Source organism: Sturnira hondurensis, unplaced genomic scaffold, assembly GCF_014824575.4.
Source record: "Sturnira hondurensis isolate 20B ecotype Veracruz unplaced genomic scaffold, ASM1482457v3 Scaffold0011378, whole genome shotgun sequence".
NCBI lineage: Eukaryota > Metazoa > Chordata > Mammalia > Chiroptera > Phyllostomidae > Sturnira > Sturnira hondurensis.
The window spans coordinates 4,039,796-4,062,374 of NW_028084009.1; the positions used below are offsets into that span (position 1 = coordinate 4,039,796).

At 47.5% G+C, this 22,579-nt stretch overlaps 1 protein-coding gene across 2 annotated transcripts in view; it reads left to right on the top strand.

Annotated features, from left to right (window-relative positions):
• Positions 1 to 4,254: 4,254 nt before the first annotated feature.
• DOK5 (docking protein 5) overlaps positions 4,255 to 22,579 on the top strand; it is a 123,353-nt gene continuing 105,028 nt past the window's right edge. Inside the window, exon 1 of one of the 2 annotated variants that reach the window (XM_037059941.1) lies at positions 4,255 to 4,618. In XM_037059941.1, coding sequence (XP_036915836.1) covers positions 4,553 to 4,618 — 66 coding nt within the window. In that variant the 5' untranslated portion in view covers positions 4,255 to 4,552. The remainder of the gene's footprint in view (positions 4,619 to 22,579) is intronic. The other variant, XM_037059940.1, reaches the window with a different exon arrangement.

Sequence of the window (22,579 nt, forward strand, 5' to 3'; positions counted from 1 at the left end):
CTTGGTGAAAATACAGCTTCCTTTGGTGAAGCTGGGGAGCCCACCACCTGCTCCGGAAAAGGTAGAAGCTTCTGGATTTTTGCACGCGATTTTCTCTCCTGAAGAGCTAAATAATAATAATAATAATAATGATAATAATAACAACCATAACAATAATAGTAGTAACAATTGGCTGAATGGGATGCAGAAGGGAAGGCACGAGTCTTTCCCACCTGAAGCCAGAGTGGATTTCCGCCTGGAATACTCAGAGGAGGCAGGCTTTGAGTCAGTGTCTGGCCTTGCGACGCCGTGATCACAAAATCCTATTTCAGGACATAGTTTTGTTTCATATCAACAAGATGCCAGAGAGGAGTTCGACTCTCTGTTCTCTGTTTTGAACTCACACGGATTTCATTTCAACTAACGTGTTCTTCGAAAGGGTAGGACTGTGGACTGAACATTTGTGTACCTTCAACACTGATGTGTTGAAGCTCTGACCCTGATGTGATGATGTTGGGAGGTGGAGCCTCTGGAAGGTGATAAGGTCAGGTGGGGTCATGAGGGTGGGGTCCTCGTGATGGGGTTGGTGCCCTTACTGCAAGAGGAAGAGAGAGCGGAGGGCCCCCTCCCTCCAGAGTGAGTGGTGGCTGTCTGCAAGTGTGGAAGAGGAATCTTCTGGCATCTTGATGTCGGACATCTCGGTAACAAATTAATCTTCTCAGTAGGAGATTGATCTCTGTGGAACTCTGTTCCAGCAGCCCGGGCTGACCGAGCCAGGTCAGTGTCAGGGCCAGCACCAGGGCGAGGCGCTTCCGGTGCACAGCGTGGAGAAGCACTCACCACCAGGGCCCTGCAGACGGAGGCTCGGTGCTGATGCAGCCCTGAGACTGGTGGGTGCCTTCTAACCCTCTGCCCCCCGAGCGCCTCTTGCCCTAGTCCCAGCCCTGGGGGTGTGTTCTGTCACCCAAATTAAATGGGGCCAAATAAACAAGACAAAACCCCAGTAGACTGTGTCACTGGGAAGTACGAAAGGTAGTTTGGGATTTGGGGGTGGTTGCATTTCTAGCTCTGTCTCCAGTCCCACGTTCTCCTTTCTTGGCTTTGTTCTCAGCTAGGCTCTCACGCTGGAGACGAGGTGGCCAGGGCCAGCTGCGCATCTCAGTGTTTTCATCTCTCCATCCCAGGGAAGATTTCGAGTGGGTCTTCGAGGTCGCACATCCGTCCCTGTGCAATCCCTGTGTCCAAGGGTGGCATGTGCCGAGTGGCAGGACTTGGTCAGGTGTCTCGGCCTGTGCTGGGCAAGGTAACGGCCTGTCCACACTCACTTTACCAGAATCCCTCAGAGTTGGAGGAGCAGTGAATCCCAAATGACAGAGGCTGGCCCAGTTGGCTGAGGTCATGTTCTCCTCTGTTAGCCTATGGTTTTACGGGAAAATGCCCCAGACAATTTCGGAATTTTCTCAGGCAATCTGGGCCTCACAGGCACATCTGGATAGAGTTTACTTGAGAGGCTTGAGACTTCAAACCCCAGGACTACGGTGCCTTCCACAGGACTCCTCTGGTCACAATGGACAGGATACCTCAGTCTGAGCTGGTTTAAGCAAAAAAGGAATTACTTTTTTTTTTGGCATGTGCCATTACAGACTCCCAGAATGGCACTGGGAAGGTGGAAAGCGCTAACTGACCTGCCCCATGCCAATTCCGTGTTGTTCTTTCAGAAATACAGCCGTGCCAGAATGGGGACTGCCTTCCCCACGTGCCCTGGAGGATAGGCATGGCCACGTGACAAAATGGTAGTGGGCTTCAAGAGGAAGGGGGGTTTGCTTTCTGTTGCCCTCAGCTCCCAGGACTGGGGTGCAGCCTTGCCCGTCACCTTCCTCCCACATGCCGACTGGTCCAGACACACAACCTACCCTGTGTGAGGAAGACTTTATTGAGCTACCTTTGCTGATTTCTTGGGCAACGATTCACTCTGGGTGTGGCTGGGATGCAGTCTCCCTGGGTCCCGGGAGCTGCGAGAGTGGAGGCCACAGCAGAGCAGCAGGAACAAGACATAAAGAGAAGCAAACCACTGAAGCCCAAAGACACCATTTGAACCCCCTTATTCTGCCGCCCACAAACCTATTGTGTTATGGAAGCACGTGTGAGGCTGGGATAACAACTGGACCCCGAAGTGCAATGACTTCAGTGGGATATGAGCTTGTTTCTCTCTCATGAAACAACCCAGGTGGGCAGACTGTCCTGGGGAGAGAGGAAGCTCAGCCTGAGGCCGGCGGGTCCATCACTGCCACTTCTCAGGAAGGGGAGAGGGAGTGGAGTGCAGAGAGAAAGCAGCGTCCACGTGACCGTGGCTCCCAGCAGCTTCAAACCACCCCCTGAATTGCACAGCACAGTCTGTGTATGTTGCATGCCTATTGGTTTGACCTCCCTGAAAAACAAATAGAACCACATACTGTATTCAGTTTTGTGGTTGGAAAAGTCTCTTGTCCCTTCGTATCTAGTTGGATTCCAATGTCCTCGCTTCCAGCTCAATTATTTATGGATGTTGATTACACTCAACACGAACTACCAAGGGCCAGTTTCACAGTCTCTATAACTATCGGCGTCACCCTGTGCCAAGCCCTTCAGCCTCCTGGCGCCAAGCTCCCCTTGCTGTGTTTCTGTGATGCTGGGAGTTTAGGCCACGAGCGATGGGGTGGACAGCTGCCTCCCGTGGACAGGTCTGCTTCGTGGCAAGCATGGACAGTATTTTTTTTTTAAGTTCTAAGCCTTCAAAAAGAATTCTCTGCATGATTTTTCTCATCATGCCATCCTCTCTGGGTGAGAGATTTAAACTCAAAACATCCTGTGCATCGAATGCCAACCCGACGACTGAGCCGCTGGTTTACGACGTGGCCGAAGGAGCGTCCCTGGCAGGGAGCTTGCTTTTTGCTCGTCCTGATTTACTCTCAATTCTCCTGTGACACATGCTTGGGTCTTCCTCTTCTTAAACTGATACCCATGAAACCCAAGGTGACTAAATTTCGTGTTCCTGGGGAGAAAAGAGACACTCTTAGAGTAGGGAGGCCTTCAAGGGTCAGCAGGTGAAACAGTCCACTAACTAAATGAATTTTCCTCGTAATAGCTCTGACCAAAGGTCACCCAGCCTTGGTTTGGTGACCTCCAGGTACCAGGGTTTGTCCTATTTCGGATGCTGTGCTTGCTTGTGGGGCTAGTGCCGTGATTAGAAAGCTTTTCCTCCGAAACCAACGAGTCACCTCCCTCCCCTGTGTCACCTGCTGTTTGGAGGGGGTACGGGCCAGAGTTCCCTCCTTTCAGCCCTAGCCCTGTGGGACTGGGGCGAATCTCTTCCTTCATCTGAGTTTCAGTGTCTGTAAAATATGGATGCTGGTGTCTATCTCATTGTTCCTTTAACAGGATTAGCACCCTGGTGCCCCGTAAATCCAACCCAAGGAAGGTAGTACAGTCAGGTGAGTGCAAGGGCTGGTCCCCCTTTAATTTATTCTGCAGACCGTGTCCCATAATGGTGATGAGGATGAGCTCTTGCCAGGCTCTGGAGGCATAAATATGGGTCTAGTAGTTATTTACACTGCGCGCGACCTACCTCGGAAGGCACAGGGGAAGTTTGGAGGTGGCACTAAGGATTTATGGGGCTCCTGCTCTGGGCCAGCCTTTGGGGGTGCGCGCGAAACCCAGGCTAACCCCTGGAAACTTAGGTTCCGGTGAGCAAGATGGGTTCAAACAATGCAAGCGGGGCACGTGGTATCACCGAGGACTGGGTGCAGGGTGCCGAGGACACCCGAGGGAGCGTGCGGCTGGAGCCAAGGCAAAACTCCTGCCCTCACAAGCCAAGGTCAAGGCAAACCATGGCAACACCACCTCCCCAGATAAACACACCACAGATGTAAAAATCATCCCTTCTCAGGGAAGAGACGGTGCTGAAGGCAGAGGTGGGGTAGGCGGCGGCTGGGAAAAAGTGAAATTTCCTCTCCTTCTAAAATAAGCCGGCAGCGCAAGTAGAGAAGGAGCGTTCCACCGGCAGGCTGTATGTGAGGCGCCGGGGCGCCGGGGGAGCACGCCGGAGGTCCAATCACTTGGGGAGGTGGGCCGGGCCAGGTGGGTGGGGGGCCTGGGAGAGCACATTCAAGTGTGTCGGCCGGTGGGTGGCCACTCCTAGTGCAAGGACCTGCAGGGCTCCTCCTCTTGGACCCCCCCTCCCTCCTCTTCCTCCTCCTCCCGGGCCTGGGAGGAGGCAGGGCTGGATCCCTGGGCAGCCGCCGCTCCTCCTCCTGGCAGGCTGGCTGATGAGTCAGCTGACGCCGGCGCTCCAGCCTCGCCTCGGCGCTGCGCTCTCTGCGCTCCCCCAAAGTGGCTGCAAGCCGCCCACTTCCAGGGTTGGGGGGACAGGCAAAGTGATGCGCGCCTTCTGAAGCCTGGCAGAGCCGCAGCGGAAGCAGCGACACCTCTTCAACTTTCTCCCCGCCCCCACGCCTTCCCTGGACCCTGCCCTCCACCCTCCCCAACGCCTCTCAGGGTGCGTGCGCTCGGGTGAGGGGGTCACCGGCGGACCGGGATGGCTTCCAATTTTAATGACATAGTGAAGCAAGGCTACGTGAGGATCCGGAGCAGACGCCTAGGGGTGAGTGTGAATCCCCCTTTTCTCTGTGCGCCGGTTCAATTGTCTTCCTTCTTAGCCAGCATCTCCGGAGGGAGGAGAAGGTCTCGGGCCGCGCGCTGGTGAATGGGGATTGCGCGGCGGCTCCCTCCACCGGAATCCACACCTCCGGGGGCTGCCCCTGACCCCTGAGAGGCCAGGTCTAGGTATGTCGCGGATCTATCTTTGTCTCTCGGAGGACTTGGCTTTCTGATGGTGGCCGCGTGTTTGGCTCCAAGAACCGCCGGAGCCCATGCACTCGAAATAAATATTTCCCGGTAGCCATGGGAGTTAGCGCTGACAGCCCGGGCGGGCGCGAAGCCTGCCGGATGCCCCCGGTGCCCGTCTTCCCACTCGCCGCCAACTTAACTTTTCCAGGGGATGGATCAGCTGGCGGACAAAGAGGGCAGACACCCTCGGTGTGAACAAGGTCGAGGACCCTCTGCCCCCGGGGAGGTTTCTGCCCCCTTTGGACTCTCGGTCCTGCACAGGGACCCGCCTCTGCCCCAGGTGTTGGGAGAGGCGGCGTGGGTAGCCCCCGGCAAGGCCCGCGGAGGGTAGACGCCCAAATCTCAATTTTCCCCTGTCCTTAGTCCGGGCGGTGGATTTCTGAGGCTGGAATACACACTGGAACCCGCTGAGAGATTGTTCAGGGAGGGACAGGGTCCCTGGCACGGGCGAGTGCTTCCCTAAAGATGTGCTAAAGGAAAGAATGAATGAATCTGAGGGTACCTGTAGGGGACAGACGATGGCACAGGGGTGGCTTCTGTCAAAACTCCCCCTCTTCCCCCCTTTCCTCGTCACCCATGGCATTTCAGAAAGCCCCCATTCTGCTGCTCTCCGGGCTTGAGGGACCGTGAAGGAATCCTTGAGGGAGGGGGAAGATCCTGGAATGATTTCTTTTTTAAAAAAAAATTCCAAACGACCTCATTTCTCTTTGCCGTGTGTCGAGTGTTGGTGCTGTCAAGTGTTTGTTTGCTGTGTGCCTTTGGCCAGAGGTGGGGGAGGAAAGTTACTTTAGTCGTGTCTGAAATGACCATGAACGTCAGTGGTGATGTGGGCAGCCCCGCGGGGGGGGGGGGGGTGGAGCTNGTTATGTGGGCAGCCCCGCGGGGGGGGGGGGGTAGTGCTGTCTCTCTCTGCAGACAGGTCCTGGCACCTTTGTCTCCTTCGGTCTTTGGACTTCCTTTGTGTGCCAGGTAATTTTACTGAACGTCGAACAGAAATTTTACCGTGGGAAACGGCTAAGGAGGAAAACCTGGTGATGGGGAGCATCCGTAATTATTAAAAACTCCTGCCTGGTTTGTTTTGGTCTCTCCCCTCCTTCTCTCTCTTTCTCTCTCTCTTTCTCTCTTCCTTCCTTTCTCTCTTTCTTCCTTTCTCTCTCTCTCTCTCTCTCTTTCTTTCTTTCCCTGCTGGTTACCATATTTTAGCAACTATGTTCTCTGTTATTGTGACGATATAATTACATAATTAGGGGGAAATGTAGCAGAACTAATCAATCCCTCTCAGCCCTAAGTTTCCTTGATTTCAGTTTGTGCTTTGCAAATGTTCTTATCATCAGGATCAACTGTGGTTGGGGTACTGAGCTGAAAGACTGTCATGCAGAGGACAAGAATTAATAGGACCTATATTTTTGATAACCTTATGGGCAAGTCAGAGTGTTACAATAGTAAAGGCAGCATTAAACAAACACATACACCATTCCAATTTTAGACTTACTCCATCGTGTCAATTGAGGAGATTGTTAAGAGGCATCCATTTTGTGTTAGGGAGCATTCCCATAGGGAGAGGACATGCATTATTAATGTACAAAGTGTGAATTATTCATCAGCATCGGAGTTTATGCCAAATTGTGACACATGGTGATGTATTTGAAAGACTAGTTACCACAACTTTCTAGCTTATGGTAATGAGATTATTTCTCCATACTACTGCAGCTGACACAGTACGGTCCTCTGCGTGTGCCAATGTTTGTGGACAGATCTTTGAGGCAGAAGGAAAGGAAAGATAGTTGGCATTCATTTTATATTTTAGTGTGTTTTGGATGCCAGAGAGCAGTACACTTCCCCAGGATTTGTTCATTTTGTCAGTGTTCACGCTCGGATCGATTCTAGACCATCGGCTGGGTGGTGGGTACTGCTCATGGGGAGAAAAAGGTCAAAAATATCGTCAGAGAAATCTGGTCTTCTTTGGTGAGGTTGGTTTCACCATCAGTTAATTTGTTAAAAGAGTTCTCGCGCTGTAATTTGTCTACACGCACCAAGGAGACCAATTGTATCGTTGCCAGAAAACAGTGCGAACTGGAGTTTTGAATGGATGTTGCTTTCCCAATAAAGGGGAAAACTGCTTCGGGGTCAGTGCAGGGACCCTCTGTCCAAAGTGGGACGTGGGAATGGTGTTCCTCCGGGCTGCAGGTGGCCTGGGACAGCGCGCCACAGGTGTAAGTCTCAGAGAGAGGCAGGGCTCAGTGTCTGGTTCCAAGTAAGTGCTCATTGAACTAGGCATTGAGTTACAGAGCAAATGGATGACTCTGCAATTCATAAGCCTCTTTAGGAACTAATATGACATAATGGTTTTATTAATGGAATCCAGACAAGTGTCTGTGCCTTAGAACCACGTTTGGGAGGGTTTATAATTAAACAAGAAAACAACATTTTGTGGCAAGCAGCTGTTGTGCTGAGAAACGCTCCCTTGGATTTGGAAAAAGAGGAGAGCATGAATTCTGTTGCTATGACTTGTTAGCGCTATGACCCTTGACCTTTCTTGGCCTCAGTTTTCAAATCTGTACAATGGACATTAGTTACGTTGGGAGCGTTAAATCAGATACTACCTATGGAAATGCAATGAAAGCACGCAGCATCAATGCTGACTGGATCATCTCTGGTGTAATCAGAGAGGAGTTAGAATCAGTGGAAGGGTAGAGGGATTATTGATTCCTTTATTTTTATGTTCTGAAGTGTGGAATGTTTATGCAGCTGGAGACATTCTCATTGGATGACGCTTTTACAAATCGTATACACTTAAGCGATTTTGTTGTAACGAGAGAGGAAACATTCGAAGACCATCCCCATTCAGACGGGCGGTGGCTGAGTGCTGACCTTTAGCTGAGCTCCTGAACAGTTTACGTGATTAAGCAATCAAGTACGCGTTGACTTTTTTCTTCAAACACCTAAAAGCTTAATAACATTCAACTCCTGTAACTCAAAAGTCTCAGTGTCTTCACATCTTCATCCTCCAGCTTACTCCTCGCCGGTTCATGGAAGTCTCAGGCTGTGCCCTGGTACAGGGTTCGTTCAGGAATGTCCATGTTACTATTTGGGGGAGGGGCGGTGGGGTGGGAGAAGGAGCAGCTGTCTACAAGTACTTGGCTGATCCACAAACGGACCTAGAATTGTATCCCAAGGTGGTGGAGAGTCAGGCAATTTGCGCCCCATTAACCTGACCCGGCTTGTGGCTTAGATGGCGCGTTTTATCCTCGCTTGGCTTCTTCCTTTACGGACAGAGAGAATGTCCCAATCAATACTTGCTATGGCTTGTCCAAAATCCAGACCTCAGAGTTGAAATTCAGGCTTTTTATCTGCGTGCAGTCCCTCGCCTCGACGGCCCCACCTGCGAGTGACGTCCCTCGACCCCCATCTACCGAGGCCCTGGTCTCCTGTCTGGCCCTTCGCCCTCGGGCTGTCTAAGGGACGCTTCACACGTGACGCTTCCTAACCCTTGATTGTTTATCCAGCGTCCACAGGAGTCTGCATCTCAGCCACTAGAGGTCCCAACGTTTTAGTTGCCCTGAGAAAAATCGAGCCAGCCAGCCAGCCAGCCAAGCTCCCTGCCCTGTCTCTCTCCTCCCTGTTCTCTCAATCGCAAATCATTCATCAGGAGACTTTTGGGGGTTCTGTCTCTGAAACACACGTAGAATCCGACTCTCTCTTCTACATTCCTTGTTCCGCCCTGGCCAAGTGCCGTCACCCCTCTCTGTAATAGCGCAACAACCTCCCAACCTGTCTCCCCGGCCCATGCAATTCGGAGTAAAATATTTACAGGGGGCTCCGAGGTCCTGTGCTAACTTGGTCCTTTGCTACTGCTGTTCCTTGGCCTTGGAAAGGTGCCCCCCAGCTGCCTCCTCCTGGCTCCCTCCCTCACCTCCTTCAGACGCTCCTCAAATGCCACCTTCTCCGTGAAGCCTTCCAGACACCCTATTTTTACTCCCCCTCCCCCTATATCCCTTTCTTTTTTTCTCTCTAGACGTATCACCCCCTACATATCTGTATGTTTTATTTGTTGATTGTCTGCGTCCCCCAAATAGCCTGTGAGGCTCCGTGAAGGCTGGGAACTCTCTATCTTTTATTTACAGTAGAGCTGAACCCTCAAGCACAGAGCCGGCACATGGTGAAGAGCAAGGAATGCACAAACCCATCACCACGGACTAGTTTCAAAGCATATTCTTTGACCTGAGACCGTGTTAAAATCTCAATTCAGCAACCGGTCATGTGACTTTTGATGAGTTATTCACGTATTTGTAAGCCTCCGTCTTCGGTAAACGTAGGGAGACTCGGAATACCCACCTCATAGATCACATTTGTAGGAAGGCTGACCACGGTGCTTGATACGTGGAAACCCAATGAATGTTTATGGCTGCTCTCACTCGTAACTGCCCCCCAACTCCAGGAGAGGGGGACACATAGGTGCCCCTCCTGCGCTAGCTCTCATCCCCAAAGAACTTGCTGGGAAAACAAACTTAATATACATGAGACAATGAAAGGGCAAGCACAAATATGGCTTGGCACGGGTGCTAGATACGGGGATATTTGTCACGGGAAGATTTCTCGTGCTCCCTGAAGATAAATGGCAAAGGCATCAAGACCAGAAAGCGATCATCTCCATTGGCTTTGCTCTGAGTGAGCCCGTTGACTAGGAGATTATTTCTGTTCACTTGCCGGGGTGAGGGGGAGCAGGGGGCAGGGCGGGGAAGGGGGCAGTTCTTTCTGGGTGGCAGAGAACGGACTTGAAGAATTGGTCAGTAAATGGCCAGTTATTAGGAAGATGCATTTTCTTACCATTTGTTTCTCTGTTTCAGCTACAAAGAGGCTCCGTGATTTCACTTAGGGCTTTTGGGTTTAGAGGTGATCAGGAGTCGGCATGTTTTAGGAGACCATGAGAAAGTTACAGTCATCACATCATAGAAAATCATAGAACTAGAATAATGTTATTATATACCATCAGCACAGAAGTATATACACACACACAGCCATTCAGTAAGATGTATCAACTGTGGTTTTTCTCCTGAAGAGAAAGAGACTTTGGGGGTAACTTCGCCAGTCATGAAATGTAGGGACTGTGTATAGAAGCCTAAGTCAAGACTACACAGTATTTGGGCCCAATTTGAATCAACTTCGCCAGTTTTGTCGTGAGAAGTGTTTTCCAGCTGGTATTTCAGTCATCTTCATTCAGTGGTCCATGTGGATGGCGTGATTAATTATGCATAAAGTCGGCCTTTAATCATCATCCCCAAAACCCATTTAAGCAAAGAATGGCCAATTTAGGGACTGTGTGTGTAGACATAAACCAAATTACTGATGTGATGATTTTCCCCACAAACTGCCAATGTGGTTTTTTTAATTATATTTGTTAGATGACTAGAAATGTTTATCTTCAAGCAATTTGGCCATTTTTGTCAGGGAGTCATTATGTTTGGTATTTTAAGAATTTAATTCTCATTTGGGATATATTTGCTTTCATTTTAATCATTCATCAAATATTTATGGAGTGCCCACTAGTGCGAAGCTTGTGATAAATCACCCTAAATAAGACGGGTTATGGTCAACATCCTCAAGGAATTAACACTCTAATTTTGGACTTGTTCACTCGAGATCAATATGTGTGCTATGCTTTAGGGTGAACTAGTCTTAGTAAAAGGTCACGTCGTCACGTGAAGTGTATCTGCAGGTCTCTCCCTGTTCTGTGTTTGTGGGACGGGGAGAGGCACATTTGATTTTCCTCTTACTCTAGGATGTTGGTTCCAGTTGGGTGGAAATAAACCTTTAGAGATTCTAAGGCAGGAGGAGCTTCTGATGCCTCCCCTCGGCCAGCCGCTGTCTCTGAGAATTTCGGAATGAAATTGTGAGTGCAGAAGCACCACAGACATACGTGAATGGCGACGTTCAAATAAGCTTTCTACAACGCCGATGGCTAAATTTTGGATGAGTATGTGGAAGCTGATTTTGTAGAGCAGGCTGGGGACTGTTTTTTCTTTTACTGGTGTTCTCAGCCTCTGTTCATGCCCTGGATCCCAGAGAACATAAATGTGAGCTGTGAGTTTTATGTTCCTGAGTGGAGTCCCTCAAATGGACTCCAGGGAGAGGACGCAGGTGATTTTCCTCGGGTGACACTTCACAGTTTTTATCAGCTTCTTAGAGAGCTCTGGGCTTCCCTGCTGAGGCCCTCTCACTGCCCACGCTCTGGCATCGTCCAGAAGGCTAGGGACCACTGTCTCATTTTTCAAAATTAAGGTTGAAAACAATTTTAGGTAATAATGCAGTTGTCAGGAGTAATACAAAGAGATATTTCATGTTCTTTACCCAGTGTCCTGCAGCGGGGACATCTTTCCCACCTACGTAGCACGGTATCCCAGCCAGGAGGCTGACTTCGCTCCAGGCAGACACAGAACACCCCCCTTCCACTGTGTCCTTCTTCATGCGCCTTGGAGGTGTTCCTCCTGCCTCCACTCCCACAGCCCTAAATCCCTGATGACCAGTACTCTGTTTTCATTTCTACAATCCTGTCATTTCAAGAATATTGTGTAAATAGAACCATACACTATGTAACTTCTGGGGCCTGGTGTTTTGTCCTCACCGTGGAACGGTCACAGTTCCAGCAGCCCATTCCTTTTTCAGTGCTATGTAGTATTCCACGGTGTGGACATACCATGATTTGTTCAGTCATTCATCTGTTAGAAGACATTTGGGGTGGCTTCCAGGTTGGGGCTCTTCTGAGTAATGCTGATATAAACATTGTGTACAGGTGTCCGTGTGAATGTAAGTGTTCACAACTCGGTAGGAGGCAACTTGCAAGAAGGTGACAGGGGCTTGGATCCGACCACAGAGTCAGCAGAACAGCATGCTGTCCCCCCACCAGCAGAACCGCAGGGCTCGGGGTGCGTTCAACCTCAGAAAGATGCATTCAGGCTACGGGGAAGTCCTTCAGACGATGCTTGAGCAGTCGCTCTTACGGTGGTCCTTCCAGTCACCTTTGCTCTTTGTAATAGTAAAAAACACCCCCTCCGGGTGGAGACCTAAAGTGCTAATGAGACATGTGTAGTGGCCCCACTGCATTTGTGCCAGCTGGTGCCCTCCTGCCCAAGGAAGGACCTGGACCGTGAACCTGAAGACAGGACTCGCCCAGCTCCCTGTGAGTGCAGCCCCGCAAAGGCCTGGGAACGGATGATCGCGCTGTGGTCTCCACTCACCGCCAAAGCTTTAGAATCCTTTTCTGTTCCAACTGTCACCTCCTTCCTCCGCAATTTCTCCCCGTGGTTTGAACAAGACCTTCCCTTTGGTCAGTAAGTCCTCTGGGGAAATGCCGGGGAGAGCAGTTGGTGGATTATATTGGCAGTTGCTTGTCTGTTTTTTTTTTTTTAAGAGACCATCAGGCTGTTTTTCAGAGTGGAAACTGTTTGTCACATTCACACCTGCAGCGTGTGAGTGGTCCACCTTCTCTGTGTCCTTGCCAGAACTGGGCATCACCAATTTTTGGTATTGTTACTGTTCTTCCTTTTAGACATTCTGAGGTGTGTGTATTGATACCTCCTTGTGGTGTTATCTGCAGGCCCCTCCTGGGTAGTGATGTGGAGCATCTTTCACAGGCTTATTTGCCACCCGTATTTACATTTTGGTCAAATGCCTGTTCATGGTTTCTGCCCATTTTCTATTGGATTGCTTTTTAACTGTTGAATTTCGAGAGCTTTTAAAAAACATATATTCTGCATATTAATCTTTTTCAGATATATGGGCCCTAAGAAAAAATATTCTATGTATTCAATACCATCCTTTTAAGGGGCTTCCATCCGATGTCATGATAGGGAATATGTTTACGGCACTTCCCAGCCCCCAGACTCGAAACTTATCTCAAATTTGCCTAAATCTTTATGTTATCTTCCCTTCATTTATATATACTGTGAGTGCTTCAGTGGTTAATAGAAAGAGAAATTAGCCTGTCTTGTGAATGGACTCACTGAAATAAATTAAAACACTGCTTTCAATTCACAGCTTTTACTTAACATAAGTTTCGCTGTTTAGGAAAGCAATTGAATTCTTAAAATGCATTTCATTATCTTAATGCCACCCATTAGCTCCATACAATAAATTTATTTAGAATGCATTTAAGAAATCATATCTTGTGAATCCCCTAGCAAAATGGACTCTTCACGTGAACAATTTCTTCCGGTTGTCAGGTTGGTATCTGCCGACATGCAGATATTTGGGCTCATTTGCAAAAGAACCGCATTTGAGCATGGATTGTAATTCACCAACCAGTGGCCCCAAAGCTAGATGTTCTGACACTGGTCTGGTCTTAATTCATAGGCAAAGTGCAGTGTTGAAGCGAGATCTGAAAGACGTGTTTCTCTAGAGACTTTGCCGCTGGGGAGGTCTCCAGCCATTGGCTCTCTCTCCTCTCTGATTTTCTCCTAGCTGGTGGTTTCCTTTTGTATCCAGATTTGAGCTTTTTACTTCCGGCTTCAAAATGACCTGTCCTGACTGCCACACCTAAGGTCTTCTCCTTACACCCCACCAGAACCTCATTCTAATATCACAGTATATGTAGGACCTTTGAAATTAATTTTCTTATTTTTGTGCCAGATATTTTTCTTCATAGTCTTTTTTTTTTTTTGCTTCTGTTCCCACCACCCCCCCCAAAGGATGCTAAGTTCTATGAGACCCAAGACCTTGGCTAGCTTGTTCACTGCTGTATCTCAGCTTTTAGCTCACAGTTCAGTGCTTAGTATTTGCTGATTGAATGAATGAATGCTTTTACTGCGGGTCAGAATAACACAAGGGGATAGTCCAATGCAAGAGGACAAATAGACAACTGCTTGTGTCCAGCTGATTTTGTTGTACAACAACAAAAAGTAGACCATTCTATTCCCGAGTGGTAGAATGTTCTAGAATTTTGCATTGGTATGAAACCTGCAAATTCAGTATTGGGGAATACAGCAAATAATGTTGAAGGTTTTGATTGACCTCCTTAAAAATAAATTTTATTTGATGCCTTTGGGACTAGGCCATATGTACACTTGGTACAAAATCTGAAGGTTCATGGTTTATACATAGAGCGATAAGATTTTGGTTCATCTTTGTCCACCTTGTTTCGTTCCCTGGAAGTAACCACTGTGAATGATGTCTTCCAGAAATTAGCCTATGAACTGAAAGTTTTGTGTGTGAGTGCCCTGTGTATGAGTGTGTGTGCACATAATGTAAAATTACATACTCTTCTGTCCCGTGGTTTTCTTATTTAACAACCTACCATGCTTTTCAATGATAAGATGGCATTCAGTGTGTGGGTAGACCAGATGTCATATAATTAATTGCTTATTTATTCATTCTCTCGCCTTTCCTTTCTTTTTTATTATTAAATATGTGCATGAGCTGTTCTTATACCCACTTTACAGATCCCAAAACTGAGTCACTAAGTTTTTTTTTTTGTCCAAGTCACACAGCTGATACGCAGCAGAACCTGAATTTGACTTCGAGCTCTCTCTTTTCTGGAACATCTGGGTCATTCTTTTCTGTTCCCCTTGCTGATCACTTGCCATTTCACCCAGCTGGTGAGACTGAATAAGTCCCCAGAAGTGGGGTCACCGCCCAGCGTGCACTCCCGTGCAGGGAGGGTGTTCTTCACCCAGGACCTCTGAGAACGCCTGCATCCTCTCATCATGGAAACGTGAGCTTTGAGAGCTTAAGGTCTTGCTAACCTAGTAAACGAGAAATGGACCCTTTCTATATAGATTTTCTCACGTGTGAGACTGAGTTCTTGGCTATTTTATAATTAGCATCTTTTTAGTCCTCAGTCTTTTCTTTATTTTGTTTTGAGAATGATATTTACTCAACTTAAAAGTAGTTATTAAGGATTCGGAAACTCCTAGAAGGTTATTTACTTTCTTAAAAGAACCACTTTGCTTGGAAATGCTATATAGAAATTGTTGATCTAGAAGATACGATAAATCCTATGTTAACTGTGACTATTATTTTTTTCCTAAAAATAAAATGATAATATTGAAAATTTGAGCAACATATGTTAGGTTAAAAAAGATATATGTATTGGACACTAATAAATACATACTGACTAGTGTAGCCCAACCAATATTTTTATCAGCTTGGCCAGCCTTGTAAGATGCTGCAGGTCGGNATTAAGGATTCGGAAACTCCTAGAAGGTTATTTACTTTCTTAAAAGAACCACTTTGCTTGGAAATACTATATAGAAATCGTTGATCTAGAAGATATGATAAATCCTATGTTAACTGTGACTATTATTTTTTTCCTAAAAATAAAATGATAATATTGAAAATTTGAGCAACATATGTTAGGTTAAAAAAGATATATGTATTGGACACTAATAAATACATACTGACTAGTGTAGCCCAACCAATATTTTTATCAGCTTGGCCAGCCTTGTAAGATGCTGCAGGTCGGTGTAGCTGGGAGAGGGAAATATTGATCTAGTAACTGCTGGCTGGATGCAATTCCTGAAGATCCCAGTTAGGGTACTTCTGGACGTTAAGAACCACGAGGCCTTGCTCAGTTCGAGTCTTGAGCCCCACTCTTCTGCTGCCGCCCGCGGCAGCAAGGGTGGTCGCGAGGTGAGGCGATGGACTTAATTAATTAAAAGAATGGAGAGGTCCAAGTGCTCTGCTGGCAAATGGCAAATTTATTCAAGGAACTGCTGGCTTATATGCAGAACTGCAGTGGCCTGAGAACAGTGCTGTTTTACAAAAGTTTGTACACTCCCGAAGGCTATCAAGAGGGCAAGATGTTCTCATATCCTGAGAACATGAGCCCAAAGATAACAGTGTCCTCATTACTATCACTTCCTTGGAACATGACGCATATGCCAAGATCTTGTTCTTTCCTTCAAGTCTGAGAAGGAGAAGGTCCGGAAGATGTCAAGATACCCGCCAGCTCCAGGGACCAGAAACCAAGTCCCTCCACCATTTTCACAGTGGGGGCTCTGTCCTTGGTCCCCTGCGGCCTGGCGGGCTCCCACACTCTTCCTTACCCCATAAGCTTCGGCTACTCTAGCTCCTGACCCTGACAGGACAACTGCTTTTTCATTCACATCTTTTGCACTTGACTCTTCCCTTCATCTTTAATGCTCTTCCGTGGCTGGCCCTCAGCTCAGTTACCAGCTCCAAGGTCGCCTCCCCAGACCCTGACCACCCTGGTACAGGTGGCTTGTTTCATCCCCCTTTTTGTTTCATTCAAACTCATTCCTCACCACTATAATGGTTCTTTCAGTTCTTTCGTTCTTTATTTTTTTTTACTCTCCTCTGATCATTGAGAGCATAAATTCCTTTTCTGTTTTTGTTGTCATTTGTCACAGCTGAATTCTCTTCAGTGGCTAGAATCGTGCCTGGGTACATAGTAAGTGCTCAATTAACATTTAAATAACAGAATGAAACCTCGAGATAACGTATTGCATACGAAATTATGAGCCAGGCACTAACCTTAGCTTGAGTATCATGTGTGTACATATTCAGAAACCCCATAAAATGCCAAGAGTTTGGTGGAAATCCTTTGTGTGATTTTTGTTTGCGGCCCTCTGCATTATCCCCACTGCAGTCCTTGGGCTGGGCCAAACATGTGGGCAAGAGAAACCTGGCTGGAATGAGAAGGGCCTGATTGTCCCCCAGGCCTGCTGCTGGCCATCTGCTGTGACCAGAGCGTGTCCCTGAACCCCTCACACCTCAGCTTCTGTGGTGGCAGAGTGGAGTTGGAAATGTCTGACCTCCCTCCTCACCACCTGGCTGCCTCTGAGCCCAACGTGTGACTGTGGATGTGAGAAGCTTGCCAAGCGCGCAAAATAGTCTCTTTAGTCCCAGGTGGGTCTCCTCTGTGCCCTACCATTGGCCTCCCGAGTGGCAAATGGCAGAGAAAACTTTGGATTCCGCGCTGATGCGGTGACTTGTGTCAGACCCCAAACAAGAACAGATGGCTTTTTAGACTCATTACTTTGGATTTCCAAAGGCAGAATTGAGTTTCTAGGGAAAGAAAAAGAAACCAAACAACAAAAAAAGGCCCACACTACCTACAAAAAAACATGGCTACACACACAGACACACGCACACACACACAGATACCCCCAGTTCTTTTTAACAAGTTCTTTGCCTTACATGCACATGGTGAAGAAATTTAAAAATCCAAAAATCAAACAAAAAAAGGAGGCAATGAAGAGGAAACTTCCCTCCTACCTCAGACTTGTCTTATTCCCCAGGCATAGCCATTCAAGCAGATTCTTGCGTATTTGTGTAGAGATGTTACTGCATAAGTGTACACAGTGTGTGTGTGTGTGCATGTGTGTGAGAGAGAGAGAGACCGGCCTTTCGGGGTGATCTCCTGCCTCTGTTTCCTGGCTCAGTCCCCTACTTCCAAATCTATTCTGTTTGGAGCACATTGGTCATCTGAAATCCTCAAACCCAACCCTGTCCTCTCTCTTCTTTAAAGCCCCCTAATGCCTTCCCCTTACACAGAAACGTTCCGCAGTGTCTTCAAGACACGCCGCCCAAGTCACTGTTGGAACCAGGGAACCCCCAAATCAGTGCGCTGGTCGCTGCGCCCACAGATCAGTGCCCAAGCCAAACAGAGTCCCTTTAGTTCCTCGGTCGGCCCAGCGCTTCCCTTTGTCTCGGGCTTTCCACGTGCCTTTTCATGCCTTCCTCTTTCTTCTGCTTCCTTCTCACCCAGCAAAGCCCAGCTGGGTTGTCACTGTCCCCGAGATGCTGCCCCGACACCATCCCCCTGTAAAGCGGGGAGGAGTCACGTGCCACATGTAGACCGCCGAATTTAGTTAAATTGAAATAGAAAACAAACAGTCCAGTTCCTCAGTTACACTGGCTGTATTTCCAGCATTCAATAGCCACCTTTCCTTAGTAGCTGCCATTTTGGGCAGCATCGATATAGACGATTTCCAGCATTGGAGAGAGTTGGATAGTCCTGCCCTGTGTTTCTTTATAACGCTCATGGCTGTTTTAAATAATACGTTCTGAGAGTAAAGTTTTGATGGTTTTACCCTCACTAGTCTGTGAGCTCCACAGGGGCTCAGGTTGTTCTTGGCTTGCTTCGTGCTCTTCCCGTATGGTGGGAGATTAATAACTCTTAGTTGAATGAATGAATGAATGAATCAATGAATTCCTCCCAGCTCTTACCTTTATTGTTCTGCCTCACTGATCAGTAGAGCTTCTGGGAAAGGAGGGCTGAACAGTCCATACCCACCCCCCCCAGTCCCTGTCAATATCCCACTTAGATACCTGAGCAGGACCCTAATTTTGTCCCGTCATCATCATCTGGGATTATTTAACCTTTCCTGGGGGCCTGACCTTTTAGCCTCCCTGTGGAAAGGTTGACGGGAATTGGACTAGACCTGCATGGTGGGCACTGGAGCCTCCCAGGTCCCCTCCCCACTGTTCCGGGCCTGCAGCTCCCTCCCTCCCCGCAGCCAGAGTGACAGGGGTCCGGTAGGTAGGTGACATCTTGCACCCGAGCCCCCAGCTGCTGCTGAGGACAGCTACCTGGCTAAAGCCTAGCCCCACCCTGTGGCACGGCCCCCCAGCTGCTGCTGAGGACAGCTACCTGGCTAAAGCCTAGCCCCACCCTGTGGCACGGCCTGCCCGCAGTGACTGCCTCTGTATGGGACAACTCTGCAGGCGTCCCAGGTCCTGCAGGGGGTGGGGGGGCCTCAGGGCAATGCTGAGAGTGCCTTACAGCCGACCTGCCCCACCACCCCCGCCCCGTGCTCCACCCTCGCTGTTGCGCCCCACATTTCCCCACTGAATGCCAGGCTCCTTCTTAGAATCCACTCCCTGGGAAATTCGACTCGAGACAACCTGATTTGTAATTGCAGATCTGCGGCCTTTGCCTTTTGCAGAAAGAGGTTTTTTTTGGCTTGTCAGCCCTGGTTTCCCCTGTATTTTACCCAGTGTCCTCAAAACTAAAATAGTTCTCTAGTTTAACTTTCGTAAAATGGAAGTTTGGTGGCTTATTTCATTTACCATGTTGTCACAATGCCGCCGTCTCTTGAATAGATCCATCTCATGACAGAATTAAGGAAATACCTCAACCGGTTCATGACATTGAATTTGTAGTTGGTAAATTATTAGTATTAACCATGTTTTTCTCCAAGTAAACAGTCGGCAAGATTTATGTGCATATTGCTTTAGCTGTTTTTGCTTGAAAGGCCCAATGACAAGTTCTTTCCCCCGAGTACCTGTTCACACTGACCATGGCGGGATTATGGGATAGCTTGTTACAGCCAGAGGGAGACGAGACGTTTCGGATTTGATTCCACTTTAATCCTGAACGGGGCACCGGGCCAGCCAGTACCCCACTCTCTGAGAGGGGGCAATTCGTTTTTTTCCCCAGAACTGTTGATTTCAGTGGACGGCTGCAAATTTCTGGGGAATACTTGTACAAATAAATGGAGATACAGAAGGTATAATGATTGGTAGATGCTTGATAATGATTAAAGATTTAGAAAGAAGCACATTTCCCAGGGCTGCTGGTCTGCTTTTTAATGAGATCGACAGTTTTGTATGTGGGACTGAAAAAGTTCTTTATCCTACAGAAATAGATTTCTAAAGTTCAATCCATTGGGGAGAGATGAACACAGGATAAAGTGGACAAAGTGAGTAGGAAGGAGATTGGACATTTTGCTGGTTTTTAACTTTGAAGCTTATTTTTCAGAGATAGGTGAAGTTGAATATGTCAAAGATGAAGAAATCCTTCTGTTAGACTAATTATTCTAATATTAATTCATATAATGAGTCAGCGTCTGCAGGTTAAGGTCATTCATTTCAGGGAATTTGTAATTGTGGTTTGAGATGGGCATTAGGCATAGCGAATTAAAAATTAGCTGCTTTTCATTTTATCTTTTAAAGATGCCAGTTGAGCAAAGAATGGGTATATAAGTGGGAGAAATGACTAACAAGGAGAATATAAAGGTTATTGAAAACATTTCTTACTATCCTTGGACCTAGAAAGGCATGTAAGTGAAAATTATACTAAATGTAAAGGGTAACATATGAAAAGATTAATATCCATTCAAGTTTTGAAAGCAGAAAAAAAAGAGAAAGTAGTGTCAGAATCAATAAATGTACAGTGATTAGAGATTCAATATGCTTTTTCTGATCCCTGTATTTTCCTGATGGAGGGACTGTCATGGCTCCTCCAAGGTTCTCACACCCTAGACGTTTAAGTTTTACGTTGTGACCTGGGCAGCCTGGTGACTAACAGCATAAGCCACTGTGAGAGGTGGCAGACAGGTCTTTCTAGGCCATGGACACTGTGATTTTGGAGAAGTCACTTAGCCTCTCCTAATTTGTTTTCTCAGTGAAGCCGGTGTCAATAGTTATGGATCCAGTGTCATAGGGATGGTGTGAAAATTAAATAAAATAATTGGCGGTTCATTTCATAGTCTCTAGGTGACTCCTGCATTTGGAGCCCTGGGCTGGTTGTTCGCCTGGATTCATAAGCCAGGAAGCCATCAGGAACAAAGGGACCCGTGAGCCAACACCGCAAACCAAAGTACAGGGGAGCTGCCTCATGGGTGGCCCGGGCTACAGCAGCTGGTGTAAAGAGGCTTGCATTCATTGACTGTTTCCAAACTCATAATCACGGGGCTGGTAAAGGGCAGCTTGGAAAGGGAGGAGTCTGTCGTGAGGTGAAAAGTCACCCCCTGATGGATGGGAAGCCTTGGGATTTGCTCTCGCCTACGTCACTTCACTGCTCTCTCCTCTCGGAAGGGTCCTGGTGTGTATTGTGAAGTGTGAAAAAAGCAAGTGACGCAAAGAAGACGCGCTTTGGCGTAAAAGTGTGCGTGTGTATATTTCTGAATGGGTACAGAAAAATGCAAACGAGGAAGGTGCTGGTAGTAACTATTATACAATAACTGCTTTCTTCTAAGAAGTGGGATTGGTGGAGGTGGGGCAAGGTGTGGGTTCATTTGCATTTTTATGCTTTTTAATGTATCTGTTTATCTATCTGTTTTATAATGAGCATTCATACATTTTGTAAAACAAAAACAAAAAAAAATATGACCCTAATTGGCTACAGAGAAAGAACAGCACTTGGGAGATAAAAGTTGAAAATCCATTCTCTGTATGACAAGGGTTATGCTTGTACATCGTGTCTTCCTGAAAAACATGGTCCAGTTATGTCACCCATCTTTCCTGCGTATCCGTTGGGACTTAGGAGAGCAGCAGGTCACGGGCCTCCATCTATAAACTGTTCGTCCACTTATCCCTTCACCTTTGTAGCAGAGGTACATGGCAGGTGCATCTTAGCAAAATCATGATACGTTCTCGAAAACATTGTCCTAGAACGAAATACATTTTCCTTGAGTGACCATTATTTTTTCAAATTTTAATTGTTGAAGTACAGTTTTCTGCCTTTTACCCCCATCCCAGCCCACTCCGCCATCCCTCTCCACCTCCCTCCCATCCCCCACCCCACCCCACCCCCAGTTTTTGTCCATGTGTCCTTCATACTTGTTTCTGCAAACCCTTCCCTTTTCCCCTGAAATTCCCTCCCCTCTCCTCTCTGGTCACTGATGTTGTTTTGATTAAGAACATTGAGAGCTCAGGGTGTTAGCAACACGTCTCTCTCCCTGTTGTAAGTTAGAGGATGGGATGGTCTTTGTACGTATCATATTTTTTTAAACTTTTTAAAAAAGATTTTACTTATTTGTCTTTAGAGGGGAAGGGAAGGAGAGAAGTATCAATGTGTGGTTGCCTCTTGTGAGTCCTCTGCTGGGAACTGGCCTGCAACCCAGGCATGTGCCCTGCCTGGGAATCGAACCGCGATCGTGTGGTTCGCAGGCCCATGCTCAATCCACTGAGCTATGCCAGCCAGGGTGTACATATCATATTAAGTTTATCAGGGAAGCGGCAGCAGTTCCAGCTTGTCAAGAGAGAAAGATGGGTTGTGGATTTATATGCTCAAAGAGTTAAATGTGGAAGTTTCAGTCACGAGAGACGGTGGTCAGATTAGCAAATGGCAGAGGGAGGCTGGGTCAAATTTTCAAAGCAAATCAAGCCGGTGGTTTTTCTGTGTCCCTTTGCAAGGGCTGGTATATTCCTGGATGGAGCAGAAATCACATTAAATGTTTCAGGGTCATGGTCCTAGTGACCTGTATAAACTGTACAATCAACCTTTTTCGTGTAGGACAATTATATAAAGTGGAAAAGGAGAGGTCATACCTCTTGAAGCTGGTTTGTAAAGGTTTATCTGCAAAAGCTAGCATTTGACAGGTTCCATCTCTTCAGCTGCGTGAGGATTTTTCCGTGGATGAGTAAAGCCATCTGCTGACCATGTCGGTGCGGTTAGTTGTGATGTGGGGGTGGGAATATAGAAGGATCGACGGCAATTATCCGGGCTCTGTGAATCAGAATACCGAGTCTGGGTGAATCACAGTAGGGCATTTAGTAGCTGGTGCCATTAGGCAAAGCACTATATACATTCAGAGGGGGATTAGTTACTGTGAGTGACCTCATGTTGTGGATAAAGAAAGTGAGAATCAAAGCAGAGATGTGACTTGGCCAAGGCCACACGTTTAAGTGAGACAAACCTTGAGCACATCCAATTCATTCTTCATTGAACTCTCGGGACAACATTTAGTCACTGATTGACTCCACCCTTTGGGGGGAGGGTAAGGATTCTTACAGGCCATCTCAGTTTTCTAAG